The 17,219-nt window shown below is 47.5% G+C and overlaps 9 protein-coding genes across 9 annotated transcripts; 3 read left to right on the top strand and 6 right to left on the bottom strand.

Moving 5' to 3' along the window:
* Positions 1-1,267: 1,267 nt before the first annotated feature.
* On the top strand, positions 1,268-1,474 carry I303_106687 (uncharacterized protein; the record flags this gene model as incomplete). The annotated part of the gene is made up of 1 exon (XM_065969415.1): positions 1,268-1,474. One exon carries the CDS (start codon positions 1,268-1,270, stop codon positions 1,472-1,474), a length of 207 nt encoding a protein of 68 aa, XP_065825487.1.
* A 381-nt stretch (positions 1,475-1,855) lies between these two features.
* I303_106686 (uncharacterized protein) lies at positions 1,856-3,160 on the bottom strand (the record flags this gene model as incomplete). Its single annotated transcript, XM_018411926.1, has 1 exon — positions 1,856-3,160. One exon carries the CDS (start codon positions 3,158-3,160, stop codon positions 1,856-1,858), a length of 1,305 nt encoding a protein of 434 aa, XP_018259127.1.
* A 544-nt stretch (positions 3,161-3,704) lies between these two features.
* Positions 3,705-4,508, bottom strand: I303_106685 (uncharacterized protein; the record flags this gene model as incomplete). Its single annotated transcript, XM_018411927.1, has 1 exon — positions 3,705-4,508. One exon carries the CDS (start codon positions 4,506-4,508, stop codon positions 3,705-3,707), a length of 804 nt encoding a protein of 267 aa, XP_018259128.1.
* A 591-nt stretch (positions 4,509-5,099) lies between these two features.
* Positions 5,100-6,188, top strand: I303_106684 (uncharacterized protein; the record flags this gene model as incomplete). The annotated part of the gene is made up of 1 exon (XM_018411928.1): positions 5,100-6,188. The coding sequence occupies one exon, from the start codon at positions 5,100-5,102 to the stop codon at positions 6,186-6,188; it is 1,089 nt and encodes a 362-aa protein (XP_018259129.1).
* Positions 6,189-6,760: 572 nt separating this feature from the next.
* I303_106683 (uncharacterized protein) lies at positions 6,761-8,575 on the bottom strand (the record flags this gene model as incomplete). Its single annotated transcript, XM_018411929.1, has 2 exons — positions 6,761-7,911; positions 8,008-8,575. 2 exons carry the CDS (start codon positions 8,573-8,575, stop codon positions 6,761-6,763), a joined length of 1,719 nt encoding a protein of 572 aa, XP_018259130.1.
* Positions 8,576-9,343: 768 nt separating this feature from the next.
* On the bottom strand, positions 9,344-10,376 carry I303_106682 (uncharacterized protein; the record flags this gene model as incomplete). Its single annotated transcript, XM_018411930.1, has 5 exons — positions 9,344-9,445; positions 9,520-9,933; positions 10,045-10,085; positions 10,154-10,237; positions 10,304-10,376. The coding sequence occupies 5 exons, from the start codon at positions 10,374-10,376 to the stop codon at positions 9,344-9,346; spliced, it is 714 nt and encodes a 237-aa protein (XP_018259131.1).
* A 671-nt stretch (positions 10,377-11,047) lies between these two features.
* On the top strand, positions 11,048-12,356 carry I303_106681 (uncharacterized protein; the record flags this gene model as incomplete). The annotated part of the gene is made up of 7 exons (XM_018411931.1): positions 11,048-11,056; positions 11,140-11,196; positions 11,274-11,378; positions 11,582-11,713; positions 11,820-11,900; positions 11,986-12,097; positions 12,202-12,356. The coding sequence occupies 7 exons, from the start codon at positions 11,048-11,050 to the stop codon at positions 12,354-12,356; spliced, it is 651 nt and encodes a 216-aa protein (XP_018259132.1).
* Positions 12,357-13,145: 789 nt separating this feature from the next.
* I303_106680 (uncharacterized protein) lies at positions 13,146-14,152 on the bottom strand (the record flags this gene model as incomplete). The annotated part of the gene is made up of 3 exons (XM_018411932.1): positions 13,146-13,545; positions 13,689-13,889; positions 14,061-14,152. The coding sequence occupies 3 exons, from the start codon at positions 14,150-14,152 to the stop codon at positions 13,146-13,148; spliced, it is 693 nt and encodes a 230-aa protein (XP_018259133.1).
* A 575-nt stretch (positions 14,153-14,727) lies between these two features.
* Positions 14,728-15,830, bottom strand: I303_106679 (uncharacterized protein; the record flags this gene model as incomplete). Its single annotated transcript, XM_018411933.1, has 5 exons — positions 14,728-14,795; positions 14,888-15,026; positions 15,128-15,236; positions 15,370-15,527; positions 15,672-15,830. 5 exons carry the CDS (start codon positions 15,828-15,830, stop codon positions 14,728-14,730), a joined length of 633 nt encoding a protein of 210 aa, XP_018259134.1.
* Between the last annotated feature and the right edge of the window lie 1,389 nt (positions 15,831-17,219).

Raw genomic sequence — 17,219 nt, 5'->3', positions numbered from 1 at the left:
TGGAAGGATTTTCACTTCCCCACTCTGATCACACAGATCTTCTTGTCCCCCACTCTGATCTGACCCCTCCTTTCCCCTCCTTTCGTCTCATTCTCAAACGCACTAGGGCATTACGAGTATTGATGGAAGATACAGATCGACAATCTTGTACTTTTCCAAGATGGGAAGTGAAAAAAGTGAAACTAGCGTCTGTTTGATTGTAGTGGTGATGGTGATGATCAATGTGAGTCTGTTTAAGGTTTCCTCGCGGGCTGAGTCTTCATTGGCTGAAACACTGATACTCGGTCTAGAATACCCTCTTCGGACGAGATCATTCGTTGACCGTTGATCATGCAGTGTAACCTATTCAACGGCGGTCCAATACTCCTGAGTAACAGGGAATCGACGCAGAAGGGTACTCAGGCAGTGAAGTAACGCTCGGACGACGGAATCAACACACATAATTGATCATCCGCTGCATGGTGTCTCAACCATCGAGGTGAGAATCATCATGATTGATTCATCCGTCAACTTACTGTACAAGTGGTCGTAGTCCAGTGATCATCATGATGGATGATTCGTCATCAAGGTTTAATTTTTTTCCAAAACTACAGTAAAAAGAAAAGTTTGCCATCAGCCCATCAAGCGCCAAGCATCAAGATCGGGATCAGGATGAAGTAACACGAAGTCAATTCTCATCGATGTGTTGGCGAGATCAATCTCAGGGACAAACTTAATGAAGTGTACAGCATCCACCGCACGTCCCCGATAGATACTTTACGTTTATGGGCCACAATCTCGATCTTGATGCGCAATTACATATGATAACCTTGATATGCTCCTAATTACTCAAGATCGAAAGGACGTCGAGAACACCTAGAGATCAGTGGAAAGGAGCATGTCTCATCTTCAAACACGTCGGATAACGATTGTTAGCTGTTCGGATTTGATGGGCGGTGGAAAAAAAAAACCCCTAAGGGTTGGACAATGACTTCTGCATCACTTGAGTGTCTTAGAAGGTCGGTCAGGGAGATGAACGATTTGTTGATTTGAGCGAAGATTCATGAGGTGAGTATAGGTTGAGCGATGAACTGGTCTCGAGTTTACGATTTCGTCTATATAAGCCAGGCTGCTGAAATATGGGTCTGTTTTCTCTTTTATATTCCATTCCATTCCAATCCAGCTCAACACATAGAATACCTCATTGGAAGGACAGAACTCTGAAAACTCCCCAACTTACCAATTCGAGTTATCTTCACCCCGTATTCCCCATCGAGTATCTGACAATATGAACACACCACACGAGAAACACACCGCACGAATCACATCTGAACAAACTCACCTGGATCACAGCCAACTGGCCTTCGAGGAATACATAGCCAAACGTTGGAAGAAAGAGGAAGGGATGAAAGAGTGGCCTAAAGAGTACCCTGTCTTCTGGGAAGGTGCTGGGCCGGCTGGACTGGGCAGAGAGAGGGACGAGCGAGACTCGTGAAGTATTGGTATGTATATATTTCCTGCTTCGATTCTACGATTCACGCCCACGTGACATACTTGTGGCGGTATGATGACACTATCGACTTGTGTCACAGTGTAGGGTGATTCTCGGATTTGATGCGAATCCGATCATTGACGATCGACAGTGTAAAGCTGGACACATAGACGGGATGATGCTGTAGACAACCTGACTTCGATGTACATAGGATACCATGCATTCGCGTTTCCGGGAATGCAAGTCATATAGATATGTATGATTTTTGCATGAATCTGCTCAGCGTAATGTATATTTGCCATTTCACTTATATATTACTGTGGGAATCATTCTCAGGCTTCGAGATGATTGAGTAAATCAAATGATCTACTCTCGAACAGCTAGCTATTCAGCTCCATTTCCCGTAATCCCGATATCTGACCAACTCTCAAGATAATCGCCTAGAGTCATCCCTCGAGCAAGTCTTGGGTCCTCCACTCGGACTGGGTTAATGTATCGCTGTTGTTGATGCTCTGTTGGGAATCTCGGAAGTTGAGCTTTGACCTTGTTCTTGTTCTTGTTCTTGTTCTTATTCTTGTTCTTGTTCTTATTCTTGTTGTTCTGCTTTGTTGACTTTTTGGGCGGTGGCAGAGACTCGAGGATATCGACAAGTTCGTTCCTGGCATATGTACCGGTAATCCCGTATGTGTTTGGACCCAGTCTGAAGAGAGCTTGATCCTGTCGAGTCAAAAGATCAAAGTTCATCTGCTCTAAATTTTGTTCTGCCTGTATCATCAGATATCTAAGGTCCTCGATCGCGAGACGATTGGTGCGCTTGATCTCATCGAGACCTGATGAGACAGTCTCCCTAATCTCCTTCTTCCTAGCATTCTTCGCTTCTTCCAGACCCTGTTTCTCCCTGTTGATGACAGCCAGCGCGTCTTTCTTGGCTTTTTCAATAGCGTGAAATACAAGATCAATCTTGATTTCTTCTTTCGAATAATCCTTGCGAAGTTTTCGGATTTGAGAGATAGCATATTCTCCAGCGTTCTTGATAGCTAATATTCTCTCCTCCGTTGCTCTAGCACCCTGCGCATCAAGCGTTTGGAGGTCTTGCAGTTTCGCAGCGATAATTCGTGACACTTCGTTTTCCACTTGATACTTGAGTTCTTCCTTCATTGTGTGGTGCCGGTTCACCTCGTCGGACTTTTTTTCTGTCTCAGACACTTCAATCTGAACTTTCCAGTTCTCAAATTCTCTGCTGAGCTGACGATATCTTTCAGTCATCAGATCGCGTTCTTCCCTCCCCACCGAAACTTGAGTTTGTAAACCCTCAACGACCTTCCTGAGATTTTCATTCTTCACCTTCTCTTGGTTGAGCTGGTTCGCATAATCCGCCGCGTCGTTTTGTCGATTAGTGACTTGCTCTTCTAGATGGATGAGACGGTTCATGATCTGGGTATAATGGGTAAGTGAGAATATGAAAGGGCCGGGATTTGAGCTGACGTGATCTTGTATTACTGGACTGACAGAAGTGTCTGCCTGAGGTCTCGCAGGTGTAGCGTTGGCGTTTGATCTGACTTCGACACCTGGTCGGGAGCTCTGTGGTTCGTGTTCAGCAGTGGGCGTATTGGTAGGCAGCTGGATTGTCAGGGTGATGCCCAGTGTAGAAGGAGTAGCTGTCGACAGCTCGCTATTGTTCCCCGCCATCGTGAATGCCGACGGAATCGTGGTCAAGGCGACGATTGAGCTTGCGATGCGCTTTTCACAGTGTTACCGACTTCCGACCAGAGAAAGAAGAGAAATTTTCAATGGCGATTGAGCATCTCGGGAGCAGCAGACAGTGGGAAATCGGAGATCCTCCATATGTACAGTGTATCGCATCAAAGTGCTTGTTTCGCTTGTTTGTTTATTTCGCTCAAAATACCTGTGCGCCCGAGACAGATTGCCATCTCAAAGGGACTTTCCGCCAATCCATCAAAAGCGTCATCATCACCATCACAGTCAATCGTCCTCGAGTTGACGTGTGTCTTCGTCATCACATTTGTATCAGAACCCAACGAAAGATTGGGTTCAATAGTCTCATCGAGTCCAAGGAAATATTGCTAGATGACCGAAAGACATTCGAAATATGGTCAAGCTCAGCTTCAAGTAGAACGAAACGGCTTCGAGAGCTGCGTGCATGCCTATACCGCCTATACAGTCAATCTTCATCACAGTGATGTAGAAGAATCACACTCTGGCGCTTCTTGATCTATCGCTGCACCATGAGGTTCGAAGAGTCCGCGCTGGACCTGTCGGACGGGCCGACCACGAAATGATACATCACCATATCGCCATTCTCGTTCCATTCTGTAGGCTCAAACCACTTGTCACCCCATTGCTGTTGTGTCTCAGCTTTGTACACCTCGAAATCAACCGGTCGTACGCCGCTGGGTAAAGTATGAGGCGGAAAGGGGTCCTGGAATTCCGCTGCGGTATCCACTAGCTGAGTATCGAAACGCCATTGGCAATTCGACTCTCTGAGTTTTGTGTTGAGCCACCTCATATTCTGCTTTATTGAGGTGCTGAGTGTCAATCTGGTCTGGTTGATCAAAAAATCGGCCATATTGTATGTCCGCCCCTTGGTAATGTGACTAGTAGAGGTACGCCAAGGGGTTACCTGCCTATCAGCGACCGCACCTCTGAGCCAGGTGACGGCGTCGTGATACGCCTCCTCAGACGTGAGGCCGGCCCGATCTTTGATAGCTCGCATGACCATGCTACATTTAGCGCTACTATTGTCTATGACTGTCACGGTGGTGCCATCGGGAGCTCGTTGCTGCTCCTCCCACATGAGCTCGCATGTAGACAAAAAGGGGTAGCAGAGGATAGTAGGCTTGATTATCTTTGCTCCTCCTGGAAGGGAACCTTGTGAGCTGGGGTCATCCTGAAATGAGATTGCAGGCGCGTCATGAGAGGCTGTCGGACTGCATTTGGACCCGCCCCTGGGCTGGTCACGGAAGCGCTGCCCCATGGAGGGCACCTGTGTTGGCTGTTGTACGTCGACGAGAGACATGATGTCTCACGAGTAGGAGCCAGGGGTAGTTGGTTTGAGCTGTAGGAAAGACAAGGATCAACACCGTAAATCCTGATAAGTAACGTTAAATTCTCGATACGGTATCACTCTCTGTCAACATAACATAGCGGTCTCCTGCTGTAATGCACAGGAGCGACCAGCAGTTGTAGGTCCGTCACGCTGTGTGATGCATCGTGACGCAGAGCAATGCTTTCCTCATCTTTTGACATTTCAGCACCTATCCTCTTTTGTTGCTGTACAATACTTTTACAAGGCTTCGTTGCTCACGAAGACAGCATTCGAGTAGGGGACATCCACCCCGAGTCTAGCTTTTGACCGTTATAATATGCTTAGATTAGATCTCTGTGGGATTACGGCATGCACCGCCGCGGTATCGAAGTTTCATCTGAAAGGTATTTCAATAGCATGTCAATGCGCTGTCCCTGTACCTGCACACCAGCGGAGTCTCGTTGATTTTCGATCAATTTCTCTTCCACAGCTTCTCTATCTTCACCTGACCAGAGCCCATCCCCTTGTTTTGTTCTGAGAAGCACGAGAATCAATCAGCTCCTACTCAGACCAGACAATAACATGTCGAATCAATTCCCCAAGTATGCTGACCCACCTTCATCCGCACCTGCTTCGACCTCCAACCCAGCATCTGAAGGAAATAATTTAAGATTCAAGATTGATATCCAATCGCTTTCATTAGGCTGTACTATACCACCAGGCTCGAATTTGGGTTTACAGCTCGGCGTTCCTCCTCGTCCAAATACTTCGAGCCAGTCTCAGCCTCGACATCAGACTAATCAGCAACAATACCCTCAAAATCCCCAGACAGCTTCTAACCCAATTCATGACCAGTGTCCTGTTGCCCCAGATTCATCCAGCTCGACACCATCCAACCCTTCTTCATCATCTAACCGGGATACAAACACCGCTCAAAGCCATCCTCCCTTTCCACAACGGCAAAACGCAAATCCACCACCAAATCCAAATCCAAATCTAAATCCAAACCCAAACCCAGATGCTACATTCGGTATAGGCCCCGAAACCCTCTTACTTGGTCTAGCCACCTCTTTCATCCAGCGCCTTGAGCGAGTCGAGCGCGATCTAGCGGACGAACGGAGGTTAAATGCGGAATACCGAGGGATGATTGATGAGATGAAGAACAAAGTAGATTCATTACAGAATCCTCATGGCTTGAAGCAAGGGGCGCAGCGAGTCGATGATGATGCAGGACTTACAGCGAGTGGAGGTGGAAGGAGAAGTAAAGGTAAAAGTAAAGACGAGCGTGAAGAGGCCGAAACTGGACAACGATCACCTTTACTCGTACCTTCCCAAGGGACATTCAATCTCAAACCGCCTTCTCAGACCCCTGTCCCTGCTTCTTTGACAGATAGAAGTACACCTCAGATGTATCATGTAACGGAGGATAGGCAGTATGACACCAGGAAAGATCAGTTAGAGTCTGAAGATATCGATGAAGACGATGAATGGCGGCGAGACAAGGCAGAGTCGGAAAGAACAACGGGTCAGATTCAGACTGCGAATCAACCTCACCCTCTCCCCGCCGCAGAAGATGGAGGAGAGGATGAGGACGAGGATGATCCGTCTGGGTTAGGGTTAGATGATGATCAAGCTATCTTATATGGATTCAAACCTAGATACAGATCTTAGATGTGGGCCGTAGGTTGAGGGACGATGGCTCATTGTACAGTATTACGATGTATCGATCTTAGCCTGAGTGTTCCTGATTTCCCGGTGAAACTCACGTGCGAAGTTCTTTGTACGTATCCAAAAAGCGAACAGTTTCATTCGTTGTATATATATGTGCTGTACAATCCGAGGCTCCATGACTATTATGCGAGACAATGCATTTGATTCAATTGTATGTCTTCCCCTCTCCTCGCCTCCCCTTCCAAGCAGACACAAAACGAAACAAGAACAAGAACAAGGTGATGAGTCGAAATCAAAGGAACAAAGAACGAATAACAGAAGATGAGAACGAAGAGTGAGAAAGGTGTTTTGTCTGAATATATGGCGAGAAAAGAGTGTTGAAGAAATATGATCGAATTCGAAGTTGAAGTCAAAGTGGTGTCAAGCTGATCTAAAAACGAAGGGATGCAATGTTATGAGAAATGATTGAAGACAATAAGGAAAAACAAAAAGACCAGGTAAGAAGCAAGAGACAAGAGACAAGCGATAGCAATTATGTCTCGTGTTGAAGAGTGTTCGAGCTACCCATCTACTCAACCCATTCTCGGCATCGTAGTCGGCAGGCTAACACTGCGCCCACCAACAACATTCACAGGCGGCGGGCTGACTCCTACACCCACACTGCCACCTTTGTTCGGCGTGAGAGCATGAGTATTTGCTGATGCAGGTGTATTGGGGTTGAACTGGGTGAACACTCCCATGATTGGTCCACCTACTCCGGAATTCAGATGTCCAAGGTATGTAGGCATGATCCTTCTTCTTGTCCGTTGTTTCCTGCCTCCGCTACCTTCGGTCGTAGCTGTATTGAGCGCTCTCGAAGCTAGAGAGATAGAAGGTGATCTAGATCGAGATCGATGGGACATCACGCTGGAAGGTCTTGATAGTCCGCCCAATTTCACTCCTCCCCCTAAGACCGTCACGTTGCCGCCATCGTAAGGCGTGACACTTGGAGTAGGGTGATTCACCGTCGAGGAAGGGGTCAAAGTGTTCTCAGTATTGGGAGTGACGTTCTCGTTTCCATGGGTCGTACTGCCATCATTGGGTGGTGAGGGAGTACGACCTCGTGGGTCGGATTTACGAGTCTTCTCTTTCTCTTTGTGATCGCCTTTCTCCTTGAGTGATAGAGCTGGGATACGACTGCCGAACGGATCTGCCGAGTTGGGTCTAGACGATGGGGTGAGCAATTGAGTGTGGCCCGAATTGCTATCTGACAAACTACCGCTTGAGCCCATGGAGCTTGTGGAGCCAGTGCCTCGATGCGATCTAGAAGGTGACTGGTTCCCGGTATCGCGGTCAACATGCTCGTCTTCCTCAGAGTCGCTGTATGAGTCAGAATGGGTGTAGCTTGTGTCTCTTGATCCAGTTGAGCTTGTCCACCCGGAAGATGTCCTGTTTGCATTGGAGGATGTGCCGGGATGACCTAGACCCAAGGTGCCGAATGCAGGTAACAAGTCGCCCTCGCTTTCTGTTCGCGGCTGTTGCGAGGGTGTTGGCGGGATAGCATATACTGCAGGCGCGGTCGGACCAGGACCAGGAGTGGGTGGACCGGCGGCCATGACCATGGGCGCTTTGATTGGGATGGCGTGCGAGGCTCGAGCGGGAGTAAAGGTCGATGCGTTTGGTATTGCGGTAGAAATGGATGGTGAAAGGGACGAAGAGGATTGCCAGATGATTTGGAATGGTTCTGATTGTCGATCAGAACAGATCAACATGACTGCTCCGGAGAGGTTACGGGGAGCCGGCCCCTTTTCAACGACAAGGAGAGGTAGTCAGCACTCACCCTTTATCACCTTGAACGGCTCGAAACCAATATCCTCCCACTCCCATCCTCCCCACCTCCAAGTCACTTGCCCAGGATCGCACCACGACTCCCATTCTTCACCCCGCTTCCCGCTCTTTTTGTCTGCCAAAGCCCGCTTCCACACCTCTTTATCGACCCCGGACGACTTGGCAGCTTGTACCAGGACGGCGGGTAATCCTCGATGACGAGTGCAGATCAACGAGCGATACCCAGATCCACGTTGAGGACGTGATTCTTCCCATGACGATTTGAAGAGTTCGTTGAGTCGGCTGCTGAGTTCGTCCCGCAGGGATAAGATGACCGGATGGGGATAATGCAGGGATAGAGGTTGTATTAGGAATTGGACGAGGTGGGAGATAGCTGTTGGAAGGGTCAGGTCAAGGGAGGATATACCCTGTGACGCCTGTGATTGGGGGTCGTTGGGAGTGGAGGTAGAGGGGATAGGTGAACGATTTGATATTGCAGGTGAGATTGATGAAGTCGAACCCGAAGTCGACGTCAGGTTCGCACTCGAATTCGGAGGCGGAGGCGGATTTGTTATTGACATGCTTGTTGATTATCAATCTTAGATGAAGTGGCAAGAACGATACCAAATGCCATGAAACAAAGTAAAGTTGTATCGGACTGCCTGCCTATTCTGACATCTTGACGACTTGCAGGAGAACCAAAGTACGCCTGTATGAGCTGTTGGGTGAGGTTGCCGGTAATGGTCCGCTTGATTCGAGTCGTTTGGATGCGGACGAGGTCAAAGCCAAAAAACCCAAAGGATAGCTATTAAACGGTGTCGTGTGCGCGAGTGCGTGTGAGCTCGATAAGTGACGGTGAGATGGTGTTCTCCAGTAGCTGTGTTGGGTGATTCGATGCGATGCAAGATGAAAGGATTGATTTGGTGAAAGGTGGATTGGGTAATGGGTAGATGGATGGATTTGGCCGAAGTGAGTAAGGATGGATGGATGAATGCGCTATGGTGAGAGATACACCAAGAGGCGATAACAAAACATCTGACAGTCAAGTGGGAATTTACCTAAAATGGTAATTAAGCGACACTGTCTCGAGATCACGTGACTTGTATCAATCGAAATCAGACTCGAATCTCAGGGTATCCCAATTGAAAATGCGAGAATCTCCTGATAAGACAGGAGTTCATCTGCCCATGCATGAGGATGCAGATACATGGTCATAGTGATGACGAACATGACGATGATGTTGACGGAGAATAGTGTACAACAATGACAGTAATACAACATTTTGAATGCTCTACAACTCTGTGGACAGGACATGGACTCCTGCCGGTGACTAACCGCTTATTCACACCTCACGCCAAATCCAGCAGTCCAGCTACACCGCCCAAGTTGACTTCCGCTCTCACGACTCGATTCGTTTTGGAAGCTATGATGATAGCTAAGAGGTGTTTACACTGGGTCATTCCCCTCCATGAGCGGATGCTGCTGACGCCGCACCGAGCAAGTCATGAAATCCCGTCTTACTCACCATGATCGTCTTTTCACCTGCTAAACAGCCATAAGCCCACCCAGCACAAGGACAATACATGCTGCTCAGATGATCTGCTGATTCCATGATCCGCTCTCTTTTGATGAACTCTTTGTTATTCTTGTGACTACTTTTGGCTATAGCTTCTTCCATGAGAGAACCTGACTCTTTGATTGCGGTCGAAGGAGGCGAAGGAGTGCTGTGACGGGCAGGGGAAGACAAGAGCGGATTGAATGATTGTGAAGGTGGAGGAGAAGGTGTGCGGGGAATGCTTTCTCCCATTGAAGGCGGAGGAAGATTAACGCTAGGGGGAATTTCCGGTAGTATTGAAGGCGGGAGTGTAGTCGGTCCAACGGGAGTAGGCGGTGGTGGATTCAGGTGGATGGTATAGTTCTTGCCTGATGATGAGGAAACCTAGTAATCAGCACCAGGAGTAAGCATATTTTTCGAGCCCAAGACAGCTTATAGCATCGCCAATTCGATGAAGACTCTAGCCGAAGAGGGGGAGGCGAAGCGCATACACACCTGATAGACATATCGATCGGCTGGTAACGATACTCGTACGACTGTTCAACCTCTTGTCAGTCAGCTGTTGCCCCGAAGGAAAGATTCAGCTCGTGGAGACATAGCTCACCTTCCCGTTTATCGACTAGCTGTAAAGCCGATAATAACATCGGTCCGAATATCGCATGAAGCTGAAGCAACAGAACATCGGATACTGGTGCATATTATATCAGCTATGTCTACTGCCTCCGTCCAGGGTAGCTGAGGTAAAGTCACTAACTAGGCAAGGAAGGAGGAAGGGCGTCTAACAGTGTTGCAGCCAGAACAATGAACGGGTTCGCCATTTCTACCATCTCGGCCATCAACCCTACTGTTAGATCGCCTTCACTCGAGCTCGCAGCTCCCTCAGATCTAGTGCATTACCTCGTCAAAGCTGATAGATTGACGTTCTTTGAAGAATTGCGATCAGATGTGTTAAAGACACAGTCAACTTGTGGTGTACTCGTACCCCACAAACGAACCCCGCCCTTTCGCATCATTCCCCACGTGTTCAAGCACGCTAATCGCCACGTTGTGGACTGGCGATAACCGTTCCGATCAATCATCCTCATCCTCATCCTCACTGTTTATGCATGTCAGCTCCCCACTTGCTTGTCAACTAAATCTAATCTAACACAACTCCCCATTTGCTTCATCAGCGTCCGATCCGATCAGCCTCTCAACTTTGACAGAACCTCCAACCACGAAGATATCGGATCTTGGATTTGCATCTTCCTTCTTCTTTCTTCCTTCTTCAAAGCAAGTCGAATCCCTCAAGTACCAATAATCTAAAGGACGTCTCATCATCAGTGGCTTAGCGGGATCACGCGAGAGTAATTTTCCCGCTCCTATCGACTCCACATATAGAACAAGAACGACATCCGAGTCAGGTGGAGGACCTCGCCTCTCGAGCTAGATCACTACCACAATCGCCTTGCAAGAGTCCATCTTATTACCCAATTCCCAATTGAAATAATCAGTCACCATGAATCGAGTAAGTTCAGCTTGCATGCGATTGAATTCGTGAAGAATCAGTCAATCAAGCTCAAGAAGCTGACGAGTACGAATCCTCTATAGATATTCGGAAGTAACAAAGCTAAGCCCAAACCGAATTTGACTGACGCTATAACATCTGTAAGACAGCCTCTACCTACCTTGCGTTATCATCACATAGCTATACAGTCAGCTAACCGGTGATGGGACTGCCATAGACCGATGCGCGTATGGGCTCGGTAGAAGTCAAGATAAAGAAGCTGGACGCTGAGTTGGGGGTATTCAAGGGTCAGATGGCGAAAATGAGGGAAGGTCCAGGAAAGGTAAGTCAGCGTTGACGCCAGCGTCAGCTTCGCCCGTGTGCTTCGATTTGGGAACCGGTATGAAGCGATTGGGGATACGACAAATGGAGGGAAGGAAATCTGAGCCTCCTCGACGAAACACAGTACACCTGAATCCTGTGTTATGGTGTCGCCATGATGACTTGAGAAGGGTAATGCTGATCACAATTCGGTGTGGAAAATAGGCAGCAGTTCAACAGCGTGCTTTGCGAGTATTGAAGCAGAAGAGGATGTACGAGAACCAGCTGTTACAACTCCAACAACAATCGTATAATATGGAACAGGCCGCTATGACTACTGAGAACCTAAAGAACACCGTGAGTATCTCACGTTACAACGATGCATCCAGACATCATCCCCTCAATCAGCCAGCATACTTGGCTTGCTGGAAATTTGACTAATCCTTGAAATGTACCGGGACAGATGGCAACCGTCGATGCTATGAAGACAGCGAACAAAGAGATGAAGAAGCAATACAAGGGTATCGATATCGATAAGATCGAGGTAAGACACTTCGCCAGCAGTCTTAGACTCTATTGGATCGCACAGCTGACGTCTCGCTGCTTCATCTTTCTTACTTCGTTAACAGAGCATCCACTACGACATGGAAGACCTCATAGAACAAGCCAACGACATACAAGAATCTCTCGGGCGGAGCTATGGTGTACCGGATGAAGTGGATGAGGCGGATCTGCAAGCTGGTAAGCCTTTTATACCAATATCCCATGCTGTCAAGTCTTTCGTTTTTCCAGCCGGCAGCGTAAGAATAGTCGTCAACAACGACTGACATTTGATCATATGACAGAACTCGACGCATTGGGTTTGGACGACGAGCCAATAGGCGAGAACGAAACTCCCTCATACCTGCAAGACGCAACTGCGTTACCAGATTTCGTCGATTCGGCACCTATCGAAGAGCTCGGTCAGACAAATACCCCTACAGCGGAAGTAGCGAGATAAACCTTCACTTGCATTAGAACCACGAAGTAGGAGGAGGAGCCGCTGGCCGGTACTTCTATTCGCTATATGCGTATACCTAAGTTAAGTGTGAATAGCGAATAACATGAGGGAATCACCAAGGGGTTTGACCAAATGGGTTGATGAGGATTTGGATCTACTTACTGGAGAATTGCTTGTATAACGACCGGTAGTTAGCTGGCGTCTTAACGATACCGCTATATTTTGTATTTTTGTATCAACACAGATTTGGTAGAGATAAAATGCGATACATCATTTATGCCTACGGAAGCGCACTTGAATTTCGGTACAATTAAACATGCGGTATCAACATCTATAGTATGATCCCAAGTCTCCCTCTGATTCCTCTGGGGCAGAGTTTTGTGCTTCATTGTGGCTATGCTAGAGGACTGGGATTGATCTTAAATCTCGCTTCTCTGCGTATGCCGGTGCGGACCTCCCATGTCCAAGGGTCAGGGGAAACGCCCAACAGCTTGAAATGATGGTAGATGTGCAGGAGTGCAACTGACCAGTCAACTTGGGTTTGATGTCTATCGCGTCCACTGCCCTGGACCTGTTGTGAGGTAGACCGTTCGCCAATGAGAATGACATGCCCCTGGTCGTGATCGTCGTGATCGTGTTGCATACTCCTGTCGATAGCGGTCGAGCTGTGCATTGTCCAGTCCAGGGCACATGCGCCCGATTGTCTGAATGCTGGCAGAGACGGTGGTGTCTTCGATCGATATAAGTTGGTGAACCTCGTGTGACACGATATAGAGCCTTGCCCTTCTTTCAAAATCTCAATTGCCTCGTATCCACCCCTTTGATCGGCCATTCTATACCTTCTTGAACACCTTCAATCCCATTACCATTCGCTCTAACAGTATTCGTAGCTCCGCCTGCTCCTGAGCCAGCTTGAACTTCGACGAATTGCGCATTTTGTAATCTCGGCTTGACGTTCAAACTTGAACATAATAATTTATATCGGGCCCTGATATTCGAGGTCAAGCTTGATAATTCGAATTCTGATTCTTTGTCTTGTCTGTTCGTTGACTCCATTTCCGCTGATTCCGTAAGTTCACTTGCGGTGGTATCACCGTCCTGAGGTATTGTGCTTGTGGTAGGCTGAGAGGGGTTGTAAGTCGGGAAAGTCGATATGGCCGATAATAAGATCTGAGCGTGGCTCAATGCTCTATCGAAACGGCCAGACAGTGTATCAGTCACGTTTCATCTGTCCAATCTATCCTGGATCCCACTTCTTCTGGTCCGACTCTCAAAGACCCAAGTATTCGGAGTTGGGTTCATGGAGGAAATGTCGAGTAAGACGGGACCCACCTAGCATCTTTACCTCTTTTACTCCCCTCAACCCCCTTTCCGCCCGAGCCTAACAAGCTGATATACACCTGCGCGAACCCTTCATAGAATCCTATCTCTTCCCATAGTTCCCATGCTTTCTCTTTACCCAGCTCTCGACCTTCGAAGAGCCCGTGTAGCTGACCGTGGTCGTAGCCCGCTTGATATCCTTCCTGGTAGAATCTGTCGGACGAAGTATCGATCAGCTCCGGGCAGTCATGGTCATGAGTTCAGGCGAGCATGACAGCACAAGCAAGTGTCCAAGATCACAGACTGGTAGGTAACACCACTTCCTGCTCTCATTCTCCTTCGGTATACATGTTCAGGCAATCAAGTCTCGAAGTGGATACTCACTTGGACTCCATATTGGTAATTTCTTCCAAGACATCCTCGTTTCCACTCCCATTCCCATCAAAGCCCATATCGAAGTCTAGGTCGTCGCGCATCCTGGCTGATGCGGCTCTTGAGAAGTATAGGTATGCAGAATGCTCTGGCAGGGTTGACGGCTTGATATACTGAGGTATTCGCAAGGTAGATGTGCTGTTACAAAGCGCGGCTGCGAAGAATGATGAGCTTTTGACTTTGTTTTCAACTTTTTCAGCTGACGACGAAAAGTGGAGGTCTACTCGTATGCGTTGTACTCAGCTCTAAACAAAAGCGACAGGAGTCGTGCGATCCCAATATGCTGTCAATAGTCCAATTTAAAGCTTAGGAATATTTGAGACCAAATACATAACCCAATCTGCGCATGTCAAGATGAATGACCGAAGTAAGGTAATGTGACGTATAATAAAGATGTATTTGTACTCGGAACCCCACGAAAGCAGTAAAGTTTATCAACAGCAATGAAATTCGTATATGTGAATCGTGTCAAACCAGATTACCAATACCCATCCTTGAATCTCAGAAGAGAAACCTTGTATGCGATCTTCAACATGATCAAGCTAGGGATACTACTTGAAAGAGTGAAAATAGATATCCTTTTCGCTGATCAACGTCACATATCCTCGGCGCTCAGGGCCTAGAGGATACAGCCGCAAAGAATCGATCCGAGGAGTTTACCGAGGATGCCAATGAGCAATTTGAGGACTACGACAACGGGGGCGTAGAGGTGTCAGTATCAGTAGCACGACGGTATGAAAGGTGGGGTGGTGGTCAGGGTGCAGTGATGTGTTACTTACGGAAAACCAGGACACCGTCAAGGATACAGCCAAGAGAGATGAGGAGGGTACCGATCAAGAAGAGCAAGCCGCTGATGATAGTTGCCAAACCTTTGAGAATGAGGGTGAGGCAAACATCGATTCGGACGAGGAGAGCGGCCTAGCAATTTCAGACAGTCAAAGGAGAGTTATCAGCTCTCAAGTTTCGTTAGGTAACGTCGGAGATAATGATACTGTTGTATGCTGGCCGAAGACACTCACACATTTAGGCTTCTTCTTGTGTTCGGCCTTGCAAGACTTGATGACCGCGTTGATATCAATGATTACTTGTACGAGGATATCAGCGACCTTCTTCTTGATGTCTCCGTGGCTGGGTACATCATCAGATCAGCTTTATCTTTGGGTCACTGAGGCACTGTGTTCCGAGCCCAGGTAGTCGAGAAGAGGAGAGTGAAGATGAGATGTGAAGTTGATTGGGATCAAAAATGAGAGATATTTATTACGGAGCGATGACAGCACCGATGACTACCCCGACATCGACACCGAGGGAAAGATCGATACCGAGGGTATTACCGCATTTCTCGAGAGCGCCAACGATGATGCCGAGGGTGACTTCGACGTCGACTTCGGTCTGAGAAGGACCAAGGGGCTTGCAGCCGTGCTATCACCCTCATCAATCGATCTGTCAGCATCATTGTTTGGGGTATCTGTATGAATGATCATCCAGTATGGTGTAGCATGTTTGAATGAAGAGGAAGGCAGGTAAGAGTAAGAAGGAGTGATAGTAAGAGAACGAGCGACGTACGACAGTGTTAGCCAATTCTTGGACGGTAGCAACGACGTCTACAGCTCTTTTCTCAAGAGCGAGTCCGGTGACATCGTTGACAGCCGCGGGAGCTGGGGCGGGGGCAGCGAGGACTGCTCCGATGAGCGGAAGAGCGAAGAGCAAAGAACTGAATCGCATCTTGGTCGATTGGCTTTGGTTTGGTTTGGTTTGGGCGAGTGATTATTCGATCTAGTATTGAGGGTTTAGTCGCAGTAAAAGTAGGGAAGATTGTTGGATGAAGAAAAGAGGTATCGAAGTGAGGACTTGAAAGGGTATTTATACCTTTTCGAGGACGTCTACATTGAATATCGTGCAGTCAAGTTGGCATTTGACAGACACCGGAGGCATCCTCAAAGGTGGAAGTATCGCAAAATAGGCGAAGTTCGCTCTTCGTCGTCATCTGCATCACCATTACCAACATCAACAGCGTCATTTTTGATCGGGATTAGCTCGTCCGATAAACGTACAGATAATCTAGATCTGTGTAGATATCCAAGATCTACCCCTGGATCTAGATAGATAGATAGATAGATTGTCTGTGCTGAAGGTTAAATGATGAACGTTGAACCGAATAGGCGAATTCGAATCAAATTGCATTAGGGTCGAGGCTCGGTGAGGGTCAATCGTAAGTACGGTCTCATGATCCAAGTGTGAATTCAGGGGGCAGTAAGGAAGGGCGTTGTCAATGGCAAGCTAAATCTGATCCACAGTGCGTACTGTAAGTGTACACGCTGTCTGCTACACGGTTTGGAATAACAATCGATCAAGGTTGAGAATTCCTAAGCAATACATCATACCACCTCTCTCTGCCAAGCTGAGCAATTGTATAGCTCGTAATAGTTAATCGAATTATCTTGCCAGAACGAGGCAGGGTCCTTCTTCTCCAGTAGAGTAATTTGTAATTTGTTATTGCTATACAGTCATTTAGTCCATAAGACGACAAGCGCCACAAATGTCACAGGATCAAAGCGCATGTACCAGTACCATACCTTTGGAATCTAATTTGATCGTCAAATGAATGATTGATCGTGTTAAGGGATCGGGATCAAGGAATCAAGGGATCAAGGGCGTTAAATGATGTATTTAATCTGATCTATCTGGTCCAGGATGCTCGAAGCGGATAGATGCGTGAGAGAAGCAGCTCAAAATGTCTATGGGAAGTACTCTACGTCTGATTGAATGATTGTATGCATGTATAGTGTGTATTGTTGCGGTAGATCCGAAACAGATCAGCTTGGGGTCCTTATGGGGAACCGAATAGCTATCTCGGCTCACCGAGGTATGTTTGATGTTCATGACGTCGTTGATGAAACTGTCGATTGATATTCCCTTTTTTGGCCTATGAGGCGATCAATCATCAATCCACAGTATGCGATCGAATGATTTATCTAATCAAGAAGCGCCTTCTCTTCGCATTTTACAGTATGTTTTGCTTCTCGGCGTTGAATGAAATTTTGATCCGACGTTTCTGTTTCATGCTACAGTAATTCAATGACGTGTATCGCAAACACGCATTGTCATGAACCT

Source organism: Kwoniella dejecticola, chromosome 8, assembly GCF_000512565.2.
Source record: "Kwoniella dejecticola CBS 10117 chromosome 8, complete sequence".
Lineage (NCBI taxonomy): Eukaryota > Fungi > Basidiomycota > Tremellomycetes > Tremellales > Cryptococcaceae > Kwoniella > Kwoniella dejecticola.
The sequence above is the reverse complement of the archived record's forward strand: the minus strand, read 5'-3'. Positions and strand labels throughout refer to the sequence as shown.